This window comes from Pyxicephalus adspersus, chromosome 6, assembly GCF_032062135.1.
Source record: "Pyxicephalus adspersus chromosome 6, UCB_Pads_2.0, whole genome shotgun sequence".
In the NCBI taxonomy this organism is placed as follows: domain Eukaryota; kingdom Metazoa; phylum Chordata; class Amphibia; order Anura; family Pyxicephalidae; genus Pyxicephalus; species Pyxicephalus adspersus.
Genome location: NC_092863.1, coordinates 77,844,069 through 77,865,127, shown reverse-complemented (window position 1 = coordinate 77,865,127; position 21,059 = coordinate 77,844,069). Strand labels below are relative to the sequence as shown.

Below are 21,059 nucleotides of genomic sequence, written 5' to 3'. Positions count from 1 at the left end.
ATTAAGTCTGCTTCTGAGGAATAAACCAGGTGTGTTACTGTTCTTATAAGTGTTTTTATTTGTTCATGCAGCTACACTGATATTCTGTGTCACGATGCTGTGTGTGTATAGCCCTGCTATTACTCCACTGCTGCTGTTACATTGCATTCATCCAAGATGATTATAATCATAGGGCTTGCCTGGTGTTGCCTAAATGCCTCTCACTACATAAATGGTGTTATTCACAAGTACTGTCTCCTCCAGCAACTGGAAAAATTAAAACGGGATTTATCAAACAAATTACTTGAATTGGTTGGCTTTTAAGGCAGTTCAGACTGCTGCATAGTAAAGAATTTGCATAAAAATTAGTTTTTTGTTTTTAGCAATATTTTGAAGTTTTCGTGATGATGCTTCATAAAGCTGTTTGTAGTTCTAACATATAATACTAATGTAAATTTCTTTATTTTATTTCAGCCGCATGAATTTGATGAATGCCGTTTTGATATCAGTGTTAATGACAGTGTCTGGTACTTGCGTGCACAGGACCCGGATCACAGGCAGCGATGGATAGATTCTATTGAACAGCACAAGGTAGAACTTTCTCTGCTTTTTTCAGCTTACTGTAAAGTTAACTGACATGTACTACTTTCAAAAATATACTCTATATACCAATGCAAATATAAATCAAGGCACTTATTTTTTTACTTGAATATACAGAAAAATGCTTTGACTCAAGAATAAACTTGGGCACACTGCTGATATTCACAACAATAATAAATAGAAATGCCAGTAAAGTACTTGAGTTGGGTATAATGGGTCACATGGTTTGAAATGATCTTTTGTAGAATATTGTTGGCCATCGGTTGAGTGTGCTGTTTCCTCATGTAAAAGGTGTAACAAGTTCGCCTTGCCTGTCTCTGACGGCAAGTTAATTACACACTTTACATTAGGACAAAGTGCCTCTTACTGAAGTGACCAGAGAAAATAAACTGATGACATTTTGGAGTGGAAGGGTGTTTGTATAAATTTAAAGAAACAACCATATATACTGTGTGGCAGACACCTATAAAAGATCTTTATCAGAGTGTGCAACATATAAGGATCTACCTTTAGTTTAACTCTTTGACCCTTAAAGAATATAAACAAACCCAAGTACTATACATATTACACTTGAATTTTGTGTCTGCATTAGTTTTCTTTTATCTGGTTTGTTACCTAGTGATCCTAGTGCCAATAANNGCNNCTCCCTGTACTGGGGTGGCATTGCTCACCTACTATTCTGTATCTGTGGAGGAGCAGTGTTCCCTTGGTGTGGGCTACAAACACCTCCCCTCTTTCCATTGTTTTTTTGTTCACATAAGAAAACTAAGACAATTCAAAGAACACTGGTTTTCTATCACAATCAACCTGAATTTTTGTGTTTGTGTTGAATTCTTGAATTAAAGGAAACTTTACTTGGGCTTAAAAAAAGAATATGAGCACAACCACCACATATATGAAATGGTCATCTGCAACAAATATGTTCTTGCCTTTAAATGTACATTACATTTATCTACGCAATCCCCGATTTACCCTACATTTCATATGACAATTCCTAGCCCCACACTGGAGCACATCCACAAAGGAATGCCCAGGAAACCAGTGTTTGCACAAATTGTTTGGCATCTTCACAAAGTCCTTAAATAAGAAACTATTAAAGGTGTCCTAGCACCTCCTAATACCTCTGTCTGTATTATTTGTGCATCTATAGGGTATGCATGTACCGTGTATACATTACTTTGTGTTAGCCTAAATTTTTTCCATATATACACAAACCTGACCAAAACCAGATGGGTTGTGTCCACAATAATGTGCTCCTATGTTTTCAGTGAGATCTGTATTAAACACCTCAGAAAATTGACAGATCTTTGCATTTAATACAAAAAAACCTTAACGGTGGCAAAGCAAAGAGCTGTCATTCTAACTTTCTAAAAATGTATAACTCAATACCAGTCTCTGAAGCACAGTGGTTGTCTTCCCCTGTGTGAGATAAGTCCTTAGGTTAACATTTGCATCTGGTCAATAGGGAGAACAAACTTCTTTAGTGGTACCTTTTGCTGATTCCAAATTTACATCAGTATTCTTCCCAGAAAAGCTGGATGGAAAGAAGCCGTAGGCGGTTGGAGGCCCCTGGATTGTGACCAAAGAAAAACAGCCGGGTGGTTACTGAAAAGGTTTTGGTGGTGTGTTGGGCTAAAAGGGGGCTGGGGAGAACACTGGACATGAAACCCTAATTACACTCAGATGAGTGGCCCAGGAAGTGGGATTGCTAATGTCGTGTAACACGTGACCAGCGGATCAGGATCTGTGCAGGAGATGGGCTTAATCAGCAGTTGTGCCTTTTCTAAATTGAATTACAACAATGAAACAATTTTATTGTGTTCACATATTTCCATTCACAACATAACCCAATTAGAATGTCCTTTTTCAACACAAATACGTTCACATATGTTCTAGTATTATTAGAAATGCGACTTCAGTAGAAAGATTTTTTTGAACTCCTGTTGTGCTTCATTAAAAATAAATTTGAACAGATAGCGTGGAAATGATTGTGCAGGCCATTCTTGTTACATTTAATAGATTTTTCTTGAAAAGCACAGTGGCCTTCTTCTAATGCCCTCATTCATTCTGTAACTGTTCTATTTCTTTTTAAAGATGTGTATATTGACAGAAAAGTTCTCAGATTTGTACATTGGTTTATGGTGAAAGCATCGTCATGCTGCACAAAACAGCACAGTGCAGCAGCCCTGCAGAGCCAATCCTTTGTTCTGTTTACTGCCAGCGACTGCTGTTTGTTTAAAAGGCATTACAAGAAAGCCAGTGTTTTTACTGAAAGCATTTAGTTTTAAACGCTTAAGGAATTAGGACAGCACGTGGTTTTCGCAGTCTTAACCTGTTGTAAGTGGGAGTATTACAACATAGCAGCCACTTCGTTTTCAGCTTGCGTAGTTCAGTTACAACTTCTATTTTCATTAGAGCTCAATTGAACCTTCGACTTAAATCTACTAAATACATTCTAGGGTCATAAAAACAAAAGATGTTCAATTTTCAGTTTGTTTTTTAGTAGAAGGGCCATTTCTGTGCCTGACTGCTAGACTGGAGCTGTTGCTCTTTCAAGGGAAGCGATGGTCTCTGTGCATAGGTCCAATATTCATCCTCCTGTCATGAACAGACCTTGGTGTGTGCAGCAGTGCATAATACCGTGTGCATTGGAATTTCTCTGTTAAATTGGCTCCCTTAGTGTTCAATGTTTGTATCTTACTGAACAAAAAATGTAAAGAGTGTCTCTTAACATAATAGTCCTCTAATCATTGCAGAGGATTGTTAGTTTTTTTTTTTTTTCTTTCCTCTTCTGGTTAAAGCAGTGTTTACACTATAGGAAACCTATTTTTTCCCCGCAATGGTTAATGATACCAGTCAACAAGCATGAAAAGGCTGCAGACAAGGGTTTTCTGCCTGCTGCGTTGCCAGTGAATGGTCACGCGTTGAGTACAAGATGTTTGACAGAACAATCGCTGACTTTCCTCCTGGAAACATCTTTAGATCATTGTGGACTGCTCTTTCATACCGCTTTCTATTTATGAGCATGGTGTAAACTCGTGTAAAAAGAGCATTCTTCTGGCTCCCTTCCCAAAGCTTTGCAAACTGGATGAGCCGGATAGTCTGGTGGGGATTAGCAAGATGAGAATAAACCCTTCTTATTAAAATATAAATGATTTAGTCTGTTGAGCACTAAAGGTTTTGCTGAAAAATAAATATATATCTGGGGCATGCTTATCAACATGCTATAGCATAACAGCTATACTATAACTTGTATCCAAAGTTACCGGGTCAATGTTTGGATGATATTTGGCTTTTTTTTTTTTTTTGTGGCTAGTAAATATAAATTTCAACAGGTTTATAATACCGTATTTTTGAGCAATGTTCATTGTGAAGAGTATTAATGCTGTTCGGATCTGTAGATAAATCAAAGTGGGCCTGAACGGGGAAAGTGTAGATTGTGTATGGTATAGGGAGAAAAATTGTGTCTGTGCATTTTCTTTAAAAATTCACCTTTTTGTTCTCTGGATCCTAAATAAATGAATTTCCTGGTATGTAGGATAAAGTCACACTTGCCTTCAATCCTGCAGATCAGTCTATTTGTTCGGAGGTTTCTTCCATCGGGTCCCGTTACCTTGTCTTCGGCCAGGCACCATCGGGTCCCGTTACCTTGTCTTCGGCCAGGCACCATCATATTCTCTCCTCTTCCTACATCACCCGATCTCGCACTGCGCAGGCGCCAGATCGGGTGACATACATTTAGAAAAATCTAGGCAATCCCACTGTGCATAGGTGAGACCAGCAATTTTTTCCCTATTGATGAAAGGTCTCAGACCTGCGTTGGGAGAGTGGATGGGTTCTGGTATTATGACATCACTAGGGGAAGTTTTTTCCCCTGGCACAGGACTCTCGTAGATTCAGTGGCCCACGAGCTGCAAAATGTTGGTGACCATTGATGAACACCTAAACATTGGGCAGCTATTTTTCATCCATGAGTTTGATAATACAGCAGATGGTCAGACAGGTGCTAAGTATTTGTGAGCAGCATGTCTAGTCTAAGCTTGAAGTTTTTTCTTTGCATATTTTCTTTGCATATTTTATATGATTATTATTCCGTGAAAAACAGGAATCCCCCATTTTATTAAAACTCCAGAGGTTATACAGAGCTCCTGTGTATGTCAGACCACCATCTCTCTGGGTTCAATTGAAGATCTATTATATTAAAAAATTCAATTTCAGTACCAAAGTGCTTATGTTAAACCAGTGACGGTAATAGTTTTTTGCCTCTGATATATTGCCTTTTTTTTCTGTGTTGCTAAGCAAAAGATCAAAAACATATTTTCTGTTTTTTAGGTAACATTTTTGTGCAATGAAGAAATGGTGTTGGCACATTGATCTGCTATGGATTACTAAGGCACTTTGTATTTTGTTGGTTGTTCTTCTATGTGCTTAATAATGTATTTGTAACACAGATATAAGCCAAGATTCTAGTAAGTTGTTTCCTGTACAGTTCACACCCTAATAACCCTTCATAGCCAAACCAAATGGATTCCATAACCGGCTTTGTTTATGGGTGCCTGGAAGTTTTGTGAAACACAAGTCTTACAGAAAAGTTAAGAATAATGTCCCTGTAAGAAGCAGCAATATCTACTGTAGAGAAAATAAGTCTTATCAGTCTTAACAGTTTCTGCCCAGGCTTATAGAACTGTGTCAAGATTTTAGATATAAAATGTCCTGCATTACACATGTTGGTTCTGTTGCTTATGTGGTGGGTTTTGAGATCTTGGCTGATTACATTTCTTGGAGGTCAGTCCTGCTGCTGCCTTTCACCTTGTTGCTTGCCAGAAAGTTACAATATCATGATCATCACTGCAAGAGTGAAGACAGAGAAAATTCTTCTATCTGCGTGCAGCAGAGTGATGCTTTCTAAAGATGATTTTCTTGAGTCGCAGTGCAGTCACTTGCCTGGTGCTCAATGACTTATTTGTGATTCAAGGTAAAAGCACTTTGAATATTTGTTTGACTGTTGGATAGATGTGTGAATGGTAATGGTGATTTGTAAGGATATGGGTGCATACACTTCTAGTATATTTTTGCTGCTAAAATCACCCCAGGATTCAGACATACTGGGGACTTAAGCTACATACACACTTCCAATTATTATCGTTGGAAAACGAACGACGAACGTTCATGCACGATATATATGAACGATCGTATAGCACCGATCCTGCACATAGAGTTAACGACACGATCGTTCGTAGATATTGTACACACAATAGATACGATCGTTTGAGCGATTGAGGAACTATGTGCACGACAGGAAAGTGAACGGACGTTCGTTCATCACGCATGCTCTGAACATGGACGATCAACGAACGACCGTACACACGAACGATGTTCAACGATCGTCGTCCAATCCGATCCGTCGGTCCGGTCGTTCGTTTCCAGCGACTTTCCTCGTTCGTCGGCGTCGTTGGTTACTTTTTTACGAACGATTTTTTGCCCAATCGATCGTTCGTCGTTCGATTGGAACGATAAAAATTGGAAGTGTGTACGCACCTTTAGGCTACATACACACATCAGATGATTTCTGTCCAATAGTCACCTCAGCCCTGATATTGAACGAGAATCTGGCTTGTGTATAACACTCTTCCATGGATCTATTCTGGTAGATCGAACGATGTAATGGAAGTGAAGGGGAGAGAGCACAGTGGGGTGTTACTCTGTCGTTCTCCCCTCTCCATGTAGCTGAATGGTGCTATATGTACAGCCTTCAATCATGTATCATTGTCTTTTGTCATTGGAAAGGATCACCAAATATCCTTTCCAATGTTCATTATTGAACGTGTGTACACATCGCCTTTCAGGCTACTATAGGTAGATCTACTTGCACTTTTGCAAATGTATTTATTTTTTAAATCTGATCCAGTACTCCCACTGGTAATATGTTGAAAGCTCTCATTCTGCTTGTTTGGTATTTCTCTGTAACCTTAATTTGTAGCTTTCTAAACACATGAGCTATATTGATCTGCAATCTGCAGTGTCATCCTGCACCACACAGAGCAGAGAATTCGGTAACAGAATAAATGTCTGCAATCAATACCCTACAAATCTGCTTGTTGAGATAATGTTGTATAAGAACATCAACAATGCAGAGTTTCATGATACTCTTTTTCCACTCTACACCGTAAATATTTATTTGTGTCTTATGTAAAAATGAATTGGTTGCCAGAGGAGCAGAGGTAAGAACGGGGGACTGCATGGTCTGTACTCGGGGCGTTAACATGATCATACCAATGTCATATGATGATAATACCAAGTGAGAACATTTATTTACCTTTTAGGTTTGGTACAAATTTTCATTTTCTGTCTTGGCAAAGTAGAGATTTCCTAATGCAGAGGGGGTTTCTCATGTCTTTCATTCACATATATCAAGGAGATTTTATGTGAAGGGGTTCAAAGTTTTATTCCTATATATAATCAGGGCAGTGCTTGAAAACTGACCTCTATGGACCAGGGCTTGGAACCCAATGATCCAGCGTAACTATTATGGTTATGGCAAGACGCTAAAGGGCTCTAAAAGGCTTATAACTGAATTGGCTGAGTGATTAGTTCTGGATTTTGCAAATTCCAACTATCAGTTAGGCCTAGTCGCCTAATTGACCCAAATATATATTTCCATAGACAAATTTATTGTTAAAAATCATCAAGGCTGAACTCAAGAATAAAGTTATTTATCTGAGTGGAGCAGGAGCTAGTTACTAGCAGTAATGAACTGAATCACAACCACATTACAATATATTATATAGTATTTTTATATGAAATAAATGATGTCATTATTTTTTTCTAGGAGGAAGAGTCCAAATCCTTTGCCAGTACTTTTGACCTATGACCAATCAAGGCAGAGGCTATGTTAGTGCAGGTATGACAAGGAGGAATGTCTCACAGGCTCACTTTAAATCCAGGCTATTTAAGGTGTTTGTGTAGAGGAGTCAGCTGCTGGTGGTCAGTATTTTGATCATTCTGTTTGGAAATGTAGTTGAGTCAATTTAAATCCATAATCTTTTTAATCTGCCTAAATCTGCTACAGACACTAAACTTAATCCCTGTTAGTCACTTCTGCTGGGAATGCTTGTATGCAGACCCAGACAGATGTGATGGTATCCTATGCTTAGGAATCATCTGATATCTATGGTAGGACAGAAGGGTTAGGAATGCTTAGCGGTTGGTCACCTCACCATTTTCATAGTGGTGCAGAAGTATACATGTATGGGTTTGCAGCTGAAAAGGTTGTTAAATGTTCTTTCACCAAGATACTTATGTATCATTCTGAGGACTTTTGTGTAGAAACAAGCTTTACAGGCCAGCTACAGAAATCAGTGCATGTGATGGGGTAAACAGGGGTTAGACTCATCCAACCATAGATAAATGGAAGTGCAGGTATATCATATTATGACTTGGACTGGTACAGATCTTGTTACCTCAGATAATCTAGCAATAACTCTCTGCTTGCTCTGTTTTCTTCTGATTTTCTCTCTCCCTCCACATATTAACATGTTCCGTTAGCATATTTGCACGCAATGCATCTAATGGGTCACCAGCCCTGACACTTGTTCAGAGTTGCCTCCATGCAAATGGATAAAAATTGAATCCAGCTGTATGTGTTCTCTTACATAACATATTTCAATATGTGTAGTACAGGCATAGAAGAACGTGTGAATATTTTGTCTGTTATAACACTCAGCCTTTATAATGGCAGGGAATAGGTTGGCCTCGCTGGGGCCAATTTGCTGAAACAGGTTTACTTTGCAAACTGATTATGCTTTAAGCTTGGTGACCAAGGTAAAATTGTGTTTATTGCAGTCATTCAATGATGTTGAAGCAAAATGTTTGTCATTTTTAATTTTCATTGCACATAATTGTTTAAAAGTAAACATTGGTTTACCTTATTTACTTGCCGAACAGTATGTTCACTTGTTTTTTCAGATCTTGGTAGCTAAAGCTAACATTTACATAAAGCTAAACTGACTTGTAGGAATGAACCTCCCTACTGAGAGCTGTAGGTTGATTTTAGAGAGAAACCAAATGGATTTTTAGGCAATTTTTTTCTCATTAAAAGCATTGTAACTGTTCTCCGTGAAGGGATCCGAAGGGCCTCATTCCCGCATGTATCTTTATGCCCCAATCATCTCGGCACAGTTTCATAAACCTCAATGGGCTGTTACCCAAGGACTGATTTATACAGGCTCCAAGATCCACATAATTATATAGGGACATGATTTTGATTTTGTCACATCTTTGCAAGTTGAATTGTGCTTAGGTAACTCAGAGTGGAGTGCAAGGTAACACACCGCCATTATGATGTGCTGCATTTATTTTAGCATGTGCATTGGCAGCTTATTCAAATATATATAAACTGCCTCAACTCAATATAGTAGGGGGGGTGACACAATGTCCCTATAATACTGGAGGACCCAAGGAAATTGTTACACATTGCCTGCTGTGGCTTGCATATAAAAAAGGAATTTTTCTGCTTGTCATTAAACATTTGTCTTTATTATGAGGAAATCCACTTTTGTGTTCACTAACCTTTAGTGTGAGGGAACCCCCATATAAGTGAATCGGCAGCATTCCTGCTTTAATAATCAGGACTTTCCAGCTGTCTTACTTCCAGTATGAGTAATGCTTTGTAAAAATGTGACCAGGAAATGATATAAATGAAGCAACCATTTGTTCTAATCCTGTACTTGCAAGGACATGAGCTCTGAGGTTTGTGTGCTTAGTGACAGGGTTTATCTTTGTTAGTCATATTTGCAATGTGACTGTACAATTGCAGTGATTACTCATTGTACACGTGCTTTAGTGTTTTTTTACTTGTCTTTGTGGTTTTGAAACCCACAGTGAACAACTGTAGATTTTGCTTCATACACAAATTACTTTAGGAGAGAGCAATGGCCGACAAACCTCACTACTTTCTTGCAAAGTGGTACCTTGCTTATGTTGGAAGTACTAACACTGCATACCAGGAACAAGGCATGGTATTTGAGGATTCTCCTACCCTATTGTCTAATCCCTTGTCAAGGTCTCTGAGATTAGTCATTTGCCCATTTTGTTTTTTTTCTTTCAACACATAACTGTCAAGACCATTCACTTGTCAATATATCTCACTCACTCCTTGACAGAAGATGTAAAACAATGAGTCATTTTTTTCCTTGTTTTTAATTTTAATTTGATTGCTGTTTGTCTAAAGCCCCATGCACACTTTCAATTGTAGTAGTTGGAAAGGATCTTTCACGATCCTTTCCACCGACTAGCACTGCATGATGCATGAACAAGTGATGTACATACAGCACTGTTCTGCTCTATGCAGAGGGGAGGGGGAGAACGACAAAGCGGCACCCCGCTGCGCCCTCTCCCCCTTCCCTCGCATTACGATTGTTTGTCGTTCATCGTCCGTGAATATGCCAGGACGGTCATATGGACGACGGGCGCTGTACACACTTCATATTCTCGCCCGATATTGGCCCCTGCAAGAACCATTGGAAGTGTGTACGTACCTTTAGTATTTAACAGAGTCTGAAAGTGTGTGTTGGACTAATTAACAATTCTATGATCTTTTTCACATACCAGTAAAAGCATTTGTTTCACTGTTATAGATATTGTGGAGACAATTTACTCTTAAAATTCCATGAAGAATACCAAGTATGTTAGCGTTCCTATAGACAGTATTCTTTGTATTGGGAATTATTCCCTCCCAAGTTTGTGTTCATTAAATTTAAGCACTGAATAAACAAGACTTTTTAGCCATTTGCTGATTGCTACTCTGAAATCTTGATTCTGTTTTAAAGAGTTTTTTTTTTCTTGTGTGACATGACACATCTTAAGTGTCAGTTTCCCAGTTTCTCCTCGTATTATGTCTTACGCCTGCTTGTGCGTCATTTTCCCATCTGACTATGTAGCTGTTAATCAGCTTTCCTCCTGATCCTGACTGACTTCCCCTTTACAAGAAAGACCGACTGTAACTATGAAGTGTTAATGAACAAACCAGATAGCAAGTGATTTCTAGGGCTGAGTCATGAAGCCTCTTAGCACTTGTTAACTTTCAGTGGAATGTTACGCTATGCTTGTAGAGAGTAAATGCTAAGTTATATGGGTTAGAGGCCACTCTTCACTTTGGGTATTAAATCTGAGTTAATGCCCAATAGGAACAATGCCAAAGGTAATCTTATGTAGAGTTGAGAAGGTTGCTTGCTTGCTTACTAGCACCATCTAGTGTTTGTGTATGTGTGGTGCATACTTATGTGTAATAACAGCATACATTATTTTAATCTGCTTTTAATTGATTTGTTGTGCAGGTTTATTCAAGGTTATCTTCTCTGCTGGCTGAACATCATAGATGTCAAATATGTTCTTTCCTAGTTTGGATTGGCCTGTCATTTTCAAAATGATTTGTTTTCTAAATATATTTATGTTCCTAGTGAGGAACAGTGTATATAAAACCAAATTACAAAGAGGTTTGTTTATCATGCACTGCCTTTACTCAAGTGTGTATGTAACACAGCATAGAAAGTAACAATTTTGTAGTGCAAGCTAGCCATATCACATTCCATCAATATACTATATTATATATTCAGCCCCCCCCCCCACATCAATGGACTCCTCCAAAATTGGCAGTATATATTGGCAATCTCATACAGCCATGAAAACAAAAAGCAGCTCTGGTCTTGCCTCCTACTTGCATTTGTAAAGATTTGTCAATTGGGCAGATCTGCAGTTTCTAGGTATGAGATTTGTATACAGGTATCATATACATGGTCAGAACTGTAGCTTTGCACCTCTCATATATAACTTTTGATTCCCTGCAGTTTGTACACTGGGTTCTTTAATTTGTATGATTAGTATAGTTACCAAAGTTATTAGTATTTATTGATATAATTGGCTATATTTCCAAGCTATATATATAGATTCTAGGTAATCTCCTTTATTACATTGTTTCCATACTTATATGCGCCTGCAGATTTGTGCAGTCTGCAGTGAATTTACAGCGGTCACGATTGCCTGTTGCAGATTGAGACCTGTATATATCAATTTGAATCTCACCTAATTGTTCCAGTTTTATGTTGCTCTGAGACGTGAGGTCTTGGCCGTTTCCATCTTGCTGTGTGTCTGCCAGAGATTGGATTTGCCAAGATATCACAGCTGCTGCTAGAGCATCCGGTGTAAGTAGCAGGCGATGTGTGAATGGTCTTCGTGCTGGGAGCATGTTTCTAAGAGCAGAGACTTGTATGCCCCATGGGAGACACCTCTTTGAGCACCTATTATGAATTAAAATGATCTGCATAGCTACAAAAGAAAGAACCTTTACTATCTTTTCTATTTCTTACTTTTCTATGCAGCTCATTTTAGGAGAGATCTAATCTAATTGGATGGAAAAGGGGAGATTATATTGTTTTACCATCAGTTGTCAAATTAAAATACACTGCTGGTGTAGACCAACCACTGCATATAGCATTACAAGAATACAATTCCAGATGGCATAAACACCATGTATTTTAGAGGGAAATAGATTGTAAATTCCATTTATAGCCTAAATGTAATACTTCAGTGTTCTGTGATAGGTGTGTTCTCTTGAAAGACCAGGACTTCATATTTGTCTATGGAATTAAAGCAAAATCCTTCAGCTGAAATGGCCACAAACTGGAAAACTTCCCTACACTTGAAAAGCAATAATCCCAAATGTAATAGAAGTGTAAAAGTTATTAATGAAGGGTAGCAAGGTAACAAAGTGATCCTAGTGTTCTGGATTTGATTGCCACCAAACAATTTGTATGTTCTGCCACAGTAGAGAAATCTGATGACTAGAAGAGTGCATTGCAATTTCTGATTAAATCCCACTTGCCTAGATTTCTCTGAATCTCAATCCTAGCATTATTGATCTATCGGTCTGTGTGCACAACCACTTTTGTTGAGACCCTGTGCTTGGTATATGACATTTTAGACTTTATCTATCAGAACATTATATTTTGACAGCTGATTAGGACCGTGGCTCTAGAGTTATGACTCCCCTCCATGTGCTATGAAAGCTTACTTAGTCTTTGCCAGTCTTCCCTACCCATACTTGGGAAATAGAAAGATTGAGGTAATCTCTGCAGGGACTTTATAATGTGGAGACATAGGGAGGATCATTTTGGTATATTTTTGTATGGGAGTAATAGGAATTTTTGAATTCTTGGGCTGTCTACACTGATGTTACTTTTAAAAGATTGTTAGAATCCCTAACTACCCATGCAGATTTTTGAGTTTGTGTTTTTAATGGTATTTTGGACCATGCTTTGTGGCAGAGAAGATGTAGAGTTAATGTGTTTGGCCAAAGAGATGCAAGGCATCGCTGGACAAGTTGCCAAGGTGCTTAGAACAAATTACTGTATGTACTTGAATATAAAGCGAGGTGCCTATTTTTACCTGCAAATACAGGAAGCCTGCTTTGGCTTGAGTATGCATATCTGTAGAAATGCCAAAAAAAATTTACATTCATAAATACATCCATGGTGTGTTATTTTAGTTTAAAAAGGAAACCTGTTATTGTATATATTTCTCCCCGTTTTTATAGATTAAAATATATTGGTTATGATGGGTCAGCTGATCGTAAATAATCTTTTGTGCCTTATTGTTGGTCACCAGTAGATGACTCTGTATCCTTCATGTAAAGTGTAACAAACTTGTGTCCCAGTCTGCAAGGGTTTGTTGCGCATTTTAGGTGAACATAGCGCCGCCTTCTGGCTTTTCCTGGAGTGTAAACCAGGATTCATTTTCTTTGTGAGGGCAAAAATTCTCAGTTTTTGCTTCAGTATATACAGTATAAAATTCACGCTGCTACTTGCTGAACTTGCATCCTTGATGTCAGTGACACGTCATGTAGATTGAGTCCTTGTTTGCAGCAGCAAAAGACCAGTCACACCTATTATAGTCTGATTATTGTATAGACAACAAAGTTTGGGTTAAATAATACAAATCTCCTATGTCTTTGGTAGATGGTGCAGTCAGATTGCATGTGTAGCAAGCTGATGAAGAAAATCTATTTTTATAATTGTGTTAAACACGAATATACATATTTGGCAGAATAAAACTGGGGTATTTCTGTCTTAAGGAAGAAATCTTCTTGTAGCCAGGAATGGTGGTTAGCAGGGAAATTTTAAATGCAATAAAGATTTTATTTTTTCAAGTTGTGTAGTAATGTATTAGTGAATTGAATTGTAAAAGTTCCTAGTTCCACACTTTGTGACTGTAGACATCTTTGGGATAGGCAGCAATCGGCATACTCTGGAAAAAGGAATGCTTATAAAATGTTTATTTATTCTTGATAGCCATGGTTGTAAGTGATGAAGCAATGGTCGTTCCGGTTTTTCATATACAATGTGCATGTAGTGATGTGTAGTAGATTGTGTTTCTTGTTCAGTGCTGTAAATATTTGCAGAGAAGTGTTTTCCCTTGAGTCTGTTACATTGCTAGCACTATCGACCCAATTCAGAATGCTGAGAGCCCTGCATGTCTCATTTGTGCCCTCAGGTTGCGTGTCGGCAAGACCAGTCCTTTTTTTTTTTTTTCCTGGCTAGCAATATAATTGGCTAGGCAGGGCTTCTGAACATCATCTCCTTTCCCTCGTCTGACTGACATCACTCTTGGAAAGAGGAAGCAGTATTATGGAAGCCTTTCGGATGTTTAAAGTGCTGGAGAAGGTGACGCAGTGCAGCAGGTTTTAGAGCGGCATATGCAGGACTATACTGAATCTTTCTGCACACAGTGTCATAGGCATTAGGCAGTGGCCAGGTAACTGCTAGACTGTACAAGCCCAGCCTTAAAAGAATAGCTGATCTCTCTGGTCACCTTAGATTAAGCAGTGTGTGTGTGTATATAGCTTGCCAACTGTTCACAAACTACAAATGTCAGCTGCTGGTGTTTGTGGATCCTCCACTTCGGGTGGGAAATGGGTTTGGCTTGGCCCATCACTAGGTAATTGTTGTTGACTTGGTCTATGGCATTGCTGGAGTTAATCTTGGAGTTTGTGCTGGCAGTAGTTATTTTGTCTTTGCTTGCTTTCATTATTGATTTTCTCATTTCTGAGTGCTTTTCTGCAGAGAATTGCTAATGATGTGTTTTTTTTCTTTCAAACCATAATTGTAGCAGTAAAATATCTGGCATGCATGATGTATTGCAGGATTGCAACTATTATACTTTAATCAAAATGTCTCATCCAGGTTATAGTATATATGTACGGTAGTATACTTGATTTCTCTTGGAATAGATTAAAGAAAGGGTCTTTGTGTTTGTATTTCACTATGAATAGATTTATGTGGAAAAGCACTCCTATTTTAGGTTTGTATGTAATCGGCAAATGTCCAAAAATAGGACAAACCTGTGCTGTGGGATATGTGAGGTCTTTATATAGTTTTGATGCATGTAGATATAGTGACTGCAGGACTGGTAGCTGACAGAGGGGCCTTGCATGAAAAGCAACAATATAAGAAGTAAGTGTATAGGCCCATTTACACATTTTTGTACATTACACGTTGTTGGGGCAGCTCATTCATTTGAATTGGCTTCCTGATACTCGGTGGTCCAAAAGGCAGACCTGCACTATTTTTGGAGTACACCTCAACACTGCACACATGTTGCAGCGTGATGCACTTAGCTGATGTGCTGGGCTTAGATTGTCCTTAGAGGTTCTTAGCTGGAAAATCTCAGCCACTGGTACCTAATGGATGGTCATCCAGTTGAGGGAAACCCTACAGTGTTCTCTCCAGAAATGTTTTTTAACTGGGTGGGAAGTAGCCATGAGTAAGTAGGTGGTCAAAAGTAGGCAGGGCAGCACGTGACAAATCTAGTGTTTTAGTTGTTGCCATAATTGTCCTGTTACCCATATATTTCTCTCAGCTTTCTACCCCGATTGTACTTTGTTCCAACTTTCTAATGTCCTCCCCCTTAGTATGCCTATTTTTCCATCGTCTTTGCATTGGTCCCCAACTGGTGCCCCTGTATTGTTATCCAACTTTTCAGTAACCACCCAAAAACAGCCGGCTGGTTACTAAAAAGTGCTGGGTGGTTCACCCAGCCTAAAGGGGCTGGGGGAGAATAATGTCTGGGGGGAAAAAGGAGACCATCAAGCTCAAACAGGTTATGAAATAAAGTATTACCTTTTAAAAATCATTGTTAATCTTGTTTCATGTTGCTGAAGTCAATATAGATATATTTTCTGTAAGTCGCTTTTTTTTAATGAGCCCATATGTGGCTACCAGCTCTGATATTGGTAATTATAGTAATAAAGATTTTTGATGTGGTTTCAATTAAAATATACATTCTGTTTGTGAACAGTTGACACAGCAGTGTTGTCTAAATACTATGAGAGTGAGTATCAGCCCTCCTTTGCCGGTTACCGTCAAGAGTTGCAGAAAGATGGACACCTACAATGTGCTTGAGCTCTCAAATACCTGGGGAAAATAAGTGGCAAATGTATCTCCCTACAATTACTTTGGTCATAAAGGTACAAAATGCCCCTTTGTTTTTTTACAGTCTGAATCTGGATATGGATCAGAGTCTAGCTTACGACGACATGGCTCAATGGTCTCCCTTGTGTCTGGAGCAAGTGGCTATTCAGCTACATCTACATCATCGTTCAAGGTTGGTTATATTCTGTATTTACTTCTAGTTCAATGTTCTGCAATACACAATGACACACAAACACACAGGCCATTTACAGTACCTGTGCAGACCCCCTGTCTACTATCAAAGTATTTACAATTGGGACAAGAGTGTCAGAACTGTATTTTAGAACAGCGGTCGCCAACTGGTGGTCCACTGACCACGGGTGGTCCGCAAGAAAATTTTGCTGGTCCGCGGCTCTGGCCAGTGCGCCCAAGCCGGGGGTCAGGAGAACTTACTGAGTTCCAGGATCATGGAAAGTGGGTGGGTTGTGACTCTGGACACAACCCCCGCCCACTCCCCCATCGCAGGCTTTGATCATACCCTAATTTGGACCCACCACTTCATCACTGTTCCTCTTTTTCTTCTCCGTGCAATGCAGACTGATCATGTCTGGAAGGAACAGGCAGGGCTGGGCTCAGGCTTGTTTCTGCTTCTAATGTACTTACTGTGTGCAGTGAAATCAGAGCAAGTTATTTCAGTACAGAACGTCGGATGGGGTAACAAATACCAGTCATAGTGCCCAGGTCTTGGATCTATTCCAGCAGTTGCCAACCAGTGGTCCGCGGGGTCAGGAAAAAGACCCCTCGTGTGTTGGGCGTGTTGTCTCCCTGAACACAAGCCCCCCACTGTGCCATCGCAGGCTCAGAGCTGTGATGGGAGAGTGGGCAGGTTCTGGCATCATGACATCACTAAAGGGGATAGTGGTAGCAGAATTGCCTCCAGAAGTTTTTAAGCTGGGCTGGAAGGAGATCCAGACTGGAGGCAGTCTCTGTATTGTGAAGTAACTTCAGTAAACCAAAAACAGCCAAGTGGTTACTAAAAATTCCTAGGTGGTGCCTCCAACTAAAAGGGGTTTGGGGGGGACCCCCTGCACTGATAATGGGAATATCACAGTCCATTATAGTTAGTGTAACCTAAGCATCTGTTACTTGTATACTAGTGCCAGATATCACAGGACCTTCAGAGGTTAACCTTCAGAGGTTCTTACAGAGATATCAATGAGGCATAAAGAAACCCTTAATGAGCGACTACAACCTACTGAAATACTAGTTAAAAAGTTATTTAAAAAAATACTCTGCTCTGAAAAAATGCATTTTTATTGCATTATACACATGCATTCCGAATGTTTCCATTGCACATATATATGAACTTTTACCTGGAGTATGTCTTCAAGTTAATCCTGTACATACGCACTGATTTGCTCTTTTTCCAGAAAGGACATAGTCTACGAGAGAAACTTGCTGAAATGGAGACTTTCCGGGACATTCTGTGCAGACAGGTCGACACTTTACAAAAGTATTTTGATGCGTGTGCCGATGCAGTCTGTAAAGATGAGCTAGAGCGGGATAAAGGTATATCTTTTCATCACCACATTTTTAATTACTGTAGTTTTTAACAGAAAACACATTTAAACCCCGTAGCGGTAATCCTGAGTGTGACTCTGGGTGGATTTTACCCGCAAAAATCCCAAATGACACTTTGGGTCGCTTAAAACTTTAAAAAAAAAAACCCACTTACCTTGTTCTTTTGTCAACCCCCGTCATCCTGCTGGTCCCCGTAGGTCCTGGGAACACGTCCTCAAATCTCCAGCCACGAACTGCAGAGACTATCTTCGGGGTTTCCCGGTGACGTCGGTGCGAGTGGGAGAAGCAGCTGGAAATTCAAACATTTTTGTATTTGATTCAATACAAAATAGCTGTATTGAGTTGAATACAAAGAAATATGTTAAAGATACAGTATTTTATCTTGAGGTTTTACCAAACAGTGGTCACAGCATAAAGGACCAGAATACTGAGCCAGATTTCCGTTTTACAGTGTTGACACGTATTGACTCCTTCAAACGGGATTGGTGACAAGTTAATAACTAGAGCAGAAAAGCATGTGTTGTTTGCTAGTTGTTTCTATGGTATTGTCTTGTATAGAGTGTACCATGCTGTCACTGCTGTGTACTTGAAATGACTGTTCGCACAGTAATTCACTTTTGCATGTTTAGTGGTCGAAGATGATGAGGAAGACTTTCTTCAGAACCATGCAGAAGGAGACTACATTCACACAAGTAACGGCAATAAAGAAAAATGTAAGTTAATGTATTTTATAAGTTTGTTTTAATCATTTTTTACCCCTTTAATTATGATGAATAAACTGGTTTCAAATGAAGTACATGATGGTTGTTTGATATTAGGAAAGCACTAATTCACTGACTGGATTTTGCTGCCAAGTCCAAATCTATGGAGCTGCCAGTAAAGTTAAAGTTTTCTTTTTCAAGTCATGTTTTTATTCTGTTTCTGGAAATTCTTTTCCTTGCTCATGATAATGGTCCACTGCATGACCTGAAAATCTGCATTACCTTATTGTGCCAGCATCTGAAAGTTTTCTTTTTCAAGTCATGTTTTTATTCTGTTTCTGGAAATTCTTTTCCTTGCTCATGATAATGGTCCACTGCATGACCTGAAAATCTGCATTACCTTATTGTGCCAGCATCTGGGCGTTCTTGAGTGTTATTTAGCGAAATGCATTCTAAAATACCCGGATGGATTTTTTCGCCACCTAGTAACACTAGCGATTGCTTTGCTGTCCCTGGCTTTAGTACTTCGGGTCCTTGATGAAAGTACATAATGTTGGACATGTGCAAGGGAAGCAAGAAAGCCACAATTTTAGTATGACAGCCAGGCAGCTTTTTCAGAAAGGGAGGTCAGCAAGTGTATTGGGTATTGTAACTGTGTAGAACCACCGTTTGTTTTTCTAAAACCTTCCCTGCTACATGTTGGTGCCTTAGCTTCATTCTGCTTTCCTCAAAGCAATGAATTAGCTGAAGCTGAAACACAAATGTGTGTGTTTGCACTTTTTTAAAGCAAGACACTGTATAATGTAAAGGGAAAGAGACAAACAACCATTATTCCATACTAACACATTGAATCTGCACTGTGGACTTTAAAAGTTAACGGGACTTTCTGTGTCCAATACCCATGATGTATAATGATGGTTGTGTATAGAATAGTACATTGGCATGGACATTGAACTGCTGGAGCTAGATTTGTTTAGAAGGCATTGGCTTCTGCGTTTTGCATAAGAGCCCAGGTCTGACTTCATTCAGTTCAAAATACTTAGAATTGGTATGGTTTGTTTTCCAACCTTTTCTGCTACTTGAACCTCTCTAAAGAAAGTATGAAATTGTGTCCTTAGTGTACTGTTTATGTTGGAAACAATGTATTCTAAGAATAATTATTTTCTTTCAGTGTTTCCACATGTGACTCCCAAGGGCATTAATGGCATTGATTTTAAAGGAGAAGCCATCACTTTCAAAGCTACAACAGCAGGAATTCTGGCCACTCTTTCACATTGCATTGACCTTATGGTTAAGCGGGAGGACAGCTGGCAAAAACGACTGGACAAGGTGTGACCTGGTTTAAATATAAGCTGTCCTGTTTTTTTATAAGCAGTAGCTAGTTAAAATATTATGACAGCTATTTTCGGGCTACATACCCCTTCAGTATGTAGCAGTATGTTTCACAGGTAGTAACTCCTAAAATTGAGTAGCAGTTACAAATTGTATGTTCTAAGGGGTTGTGCCCACATGCCTTGTATTGGAAATCTTCTTGTGTGTATTGTGGTATCTTGTCTGGCCGGCTGTTGGAGGCATTCAGGAAAGAATGGGGGGTGGGGTGTAGAATCACTTATCCACTTATCTTCTTACATTATTTTCTCCCTATTCGAGTATCCCGGAATAGGAACACCCATTCTTTTTTTTTTCTTGGAAAAAATATTGCAGCACACTTGCTGACTACTAGAGAAGATGAAAACACACATTCCTGGATCTTGTGCAACTCCTGTGGCAGGCCTTATCTTGGGATGCCAGAATAAACGCAGTATATACTTCACAGCCTAGAATAATTGACTTTTAGTGGTCGATTTTTAGTCAGAGCTGGGCAAATTAATTTATATTTTTAGGACTTATTTATTGAACCTAGAAGCCAACATGCAACTTTACAACAGGGATGAGCGTGTAGATCAGACATCTATACAAATCTCTTCATAGGTGTCATTGTTGGCTAAATAGTGGTACGGAGACATCAATAGGAAATGTTGCAGTTTATTTAATGATTGCTATTAGGCTGTCGAGTACAATCATAATTTCAATCTTTTTGTAGGAAGTTGAAAAAAGAAGACGCGTTGAAGAAGCCTACAAGAATGCCATGACTGAACTAAAAAAGAAATCCCATTTTGGAGGACCAGATTATGAAGTATGTCGACCAGTGCTCAGTAATTTACTTTTGTTCCATGAATAAGTACCAGCACAATTCTCTGTTGACAAGCAAACAAACTTCAGCTCATTTTACTAGTCCAAGCAATACAATACAATGGGCTTTTTGTTATTACTTTCCAGTTGGTAGTGTTTTTCCTATCAACTCAACAACCTCCTTTTACTTCAGCCTGAACAGAACAGCCCAATTTTAAAAGCACCTTTTTAGTACCTTAGTTTGAAACCATTGTTTATATACTAGTTTTATAGAATGAATGACTTTTTTTTTAAACTATAGGTTTTATACTGAGTGCATGCTGGGACCTTTAGAAAGATCATGCAACAGATTATAATGTCTATTTTTTGCCGGACAGCGGCAAAAGAACAGTGGATCTTTCTGTACACATATTGGTTCTTCCTTTTTGGTTGGTGTTGATTTTTGTTGTGTGTGTTTTTTTTTTTTTTTAATTTTGGCTTTAGTACTAGTACTTAGTTATTGGTTTAGTACCAGAACCAGCAAGAGCAAAGTAAGGAAGCAGCAGTCTCTGTAAAGGTCCACCAC

The 21,059-nt window shown here is 39.0% G+C and overlaps 1 protein-coding gene across 1 annotated transcript in view; it reads left to right on the top strand.

Moving 5' to 3' along the window:
* Positions 1 to 21,059, top strand: part of CERT1 (ceramide transporter 1) — a gene marked incomplete in the record, with an annotated part of 50,428 nt that overhangs the window by 15,884 nt on the left and 13,485 nt on the right. The window contains 6 exon segments of the mRNA XM_072416275.1: positions 454 to 570; positions 16,126 to 16,233; positions 17,471 to 17,609; positions 18,251 to 18,334; positions 19,494 to 19,651; positions 20,406 to 20,498. Of these exon segments, the coding sequence (XP_072272376.1) occupies positions 454 to 570; positions 16,126 to 16,233; positions 17,471 to 17,609; positions 18,251 to 18,334; positions 19,494 to 19,651; positions 20,406 to 20,498 (699 nt within the window).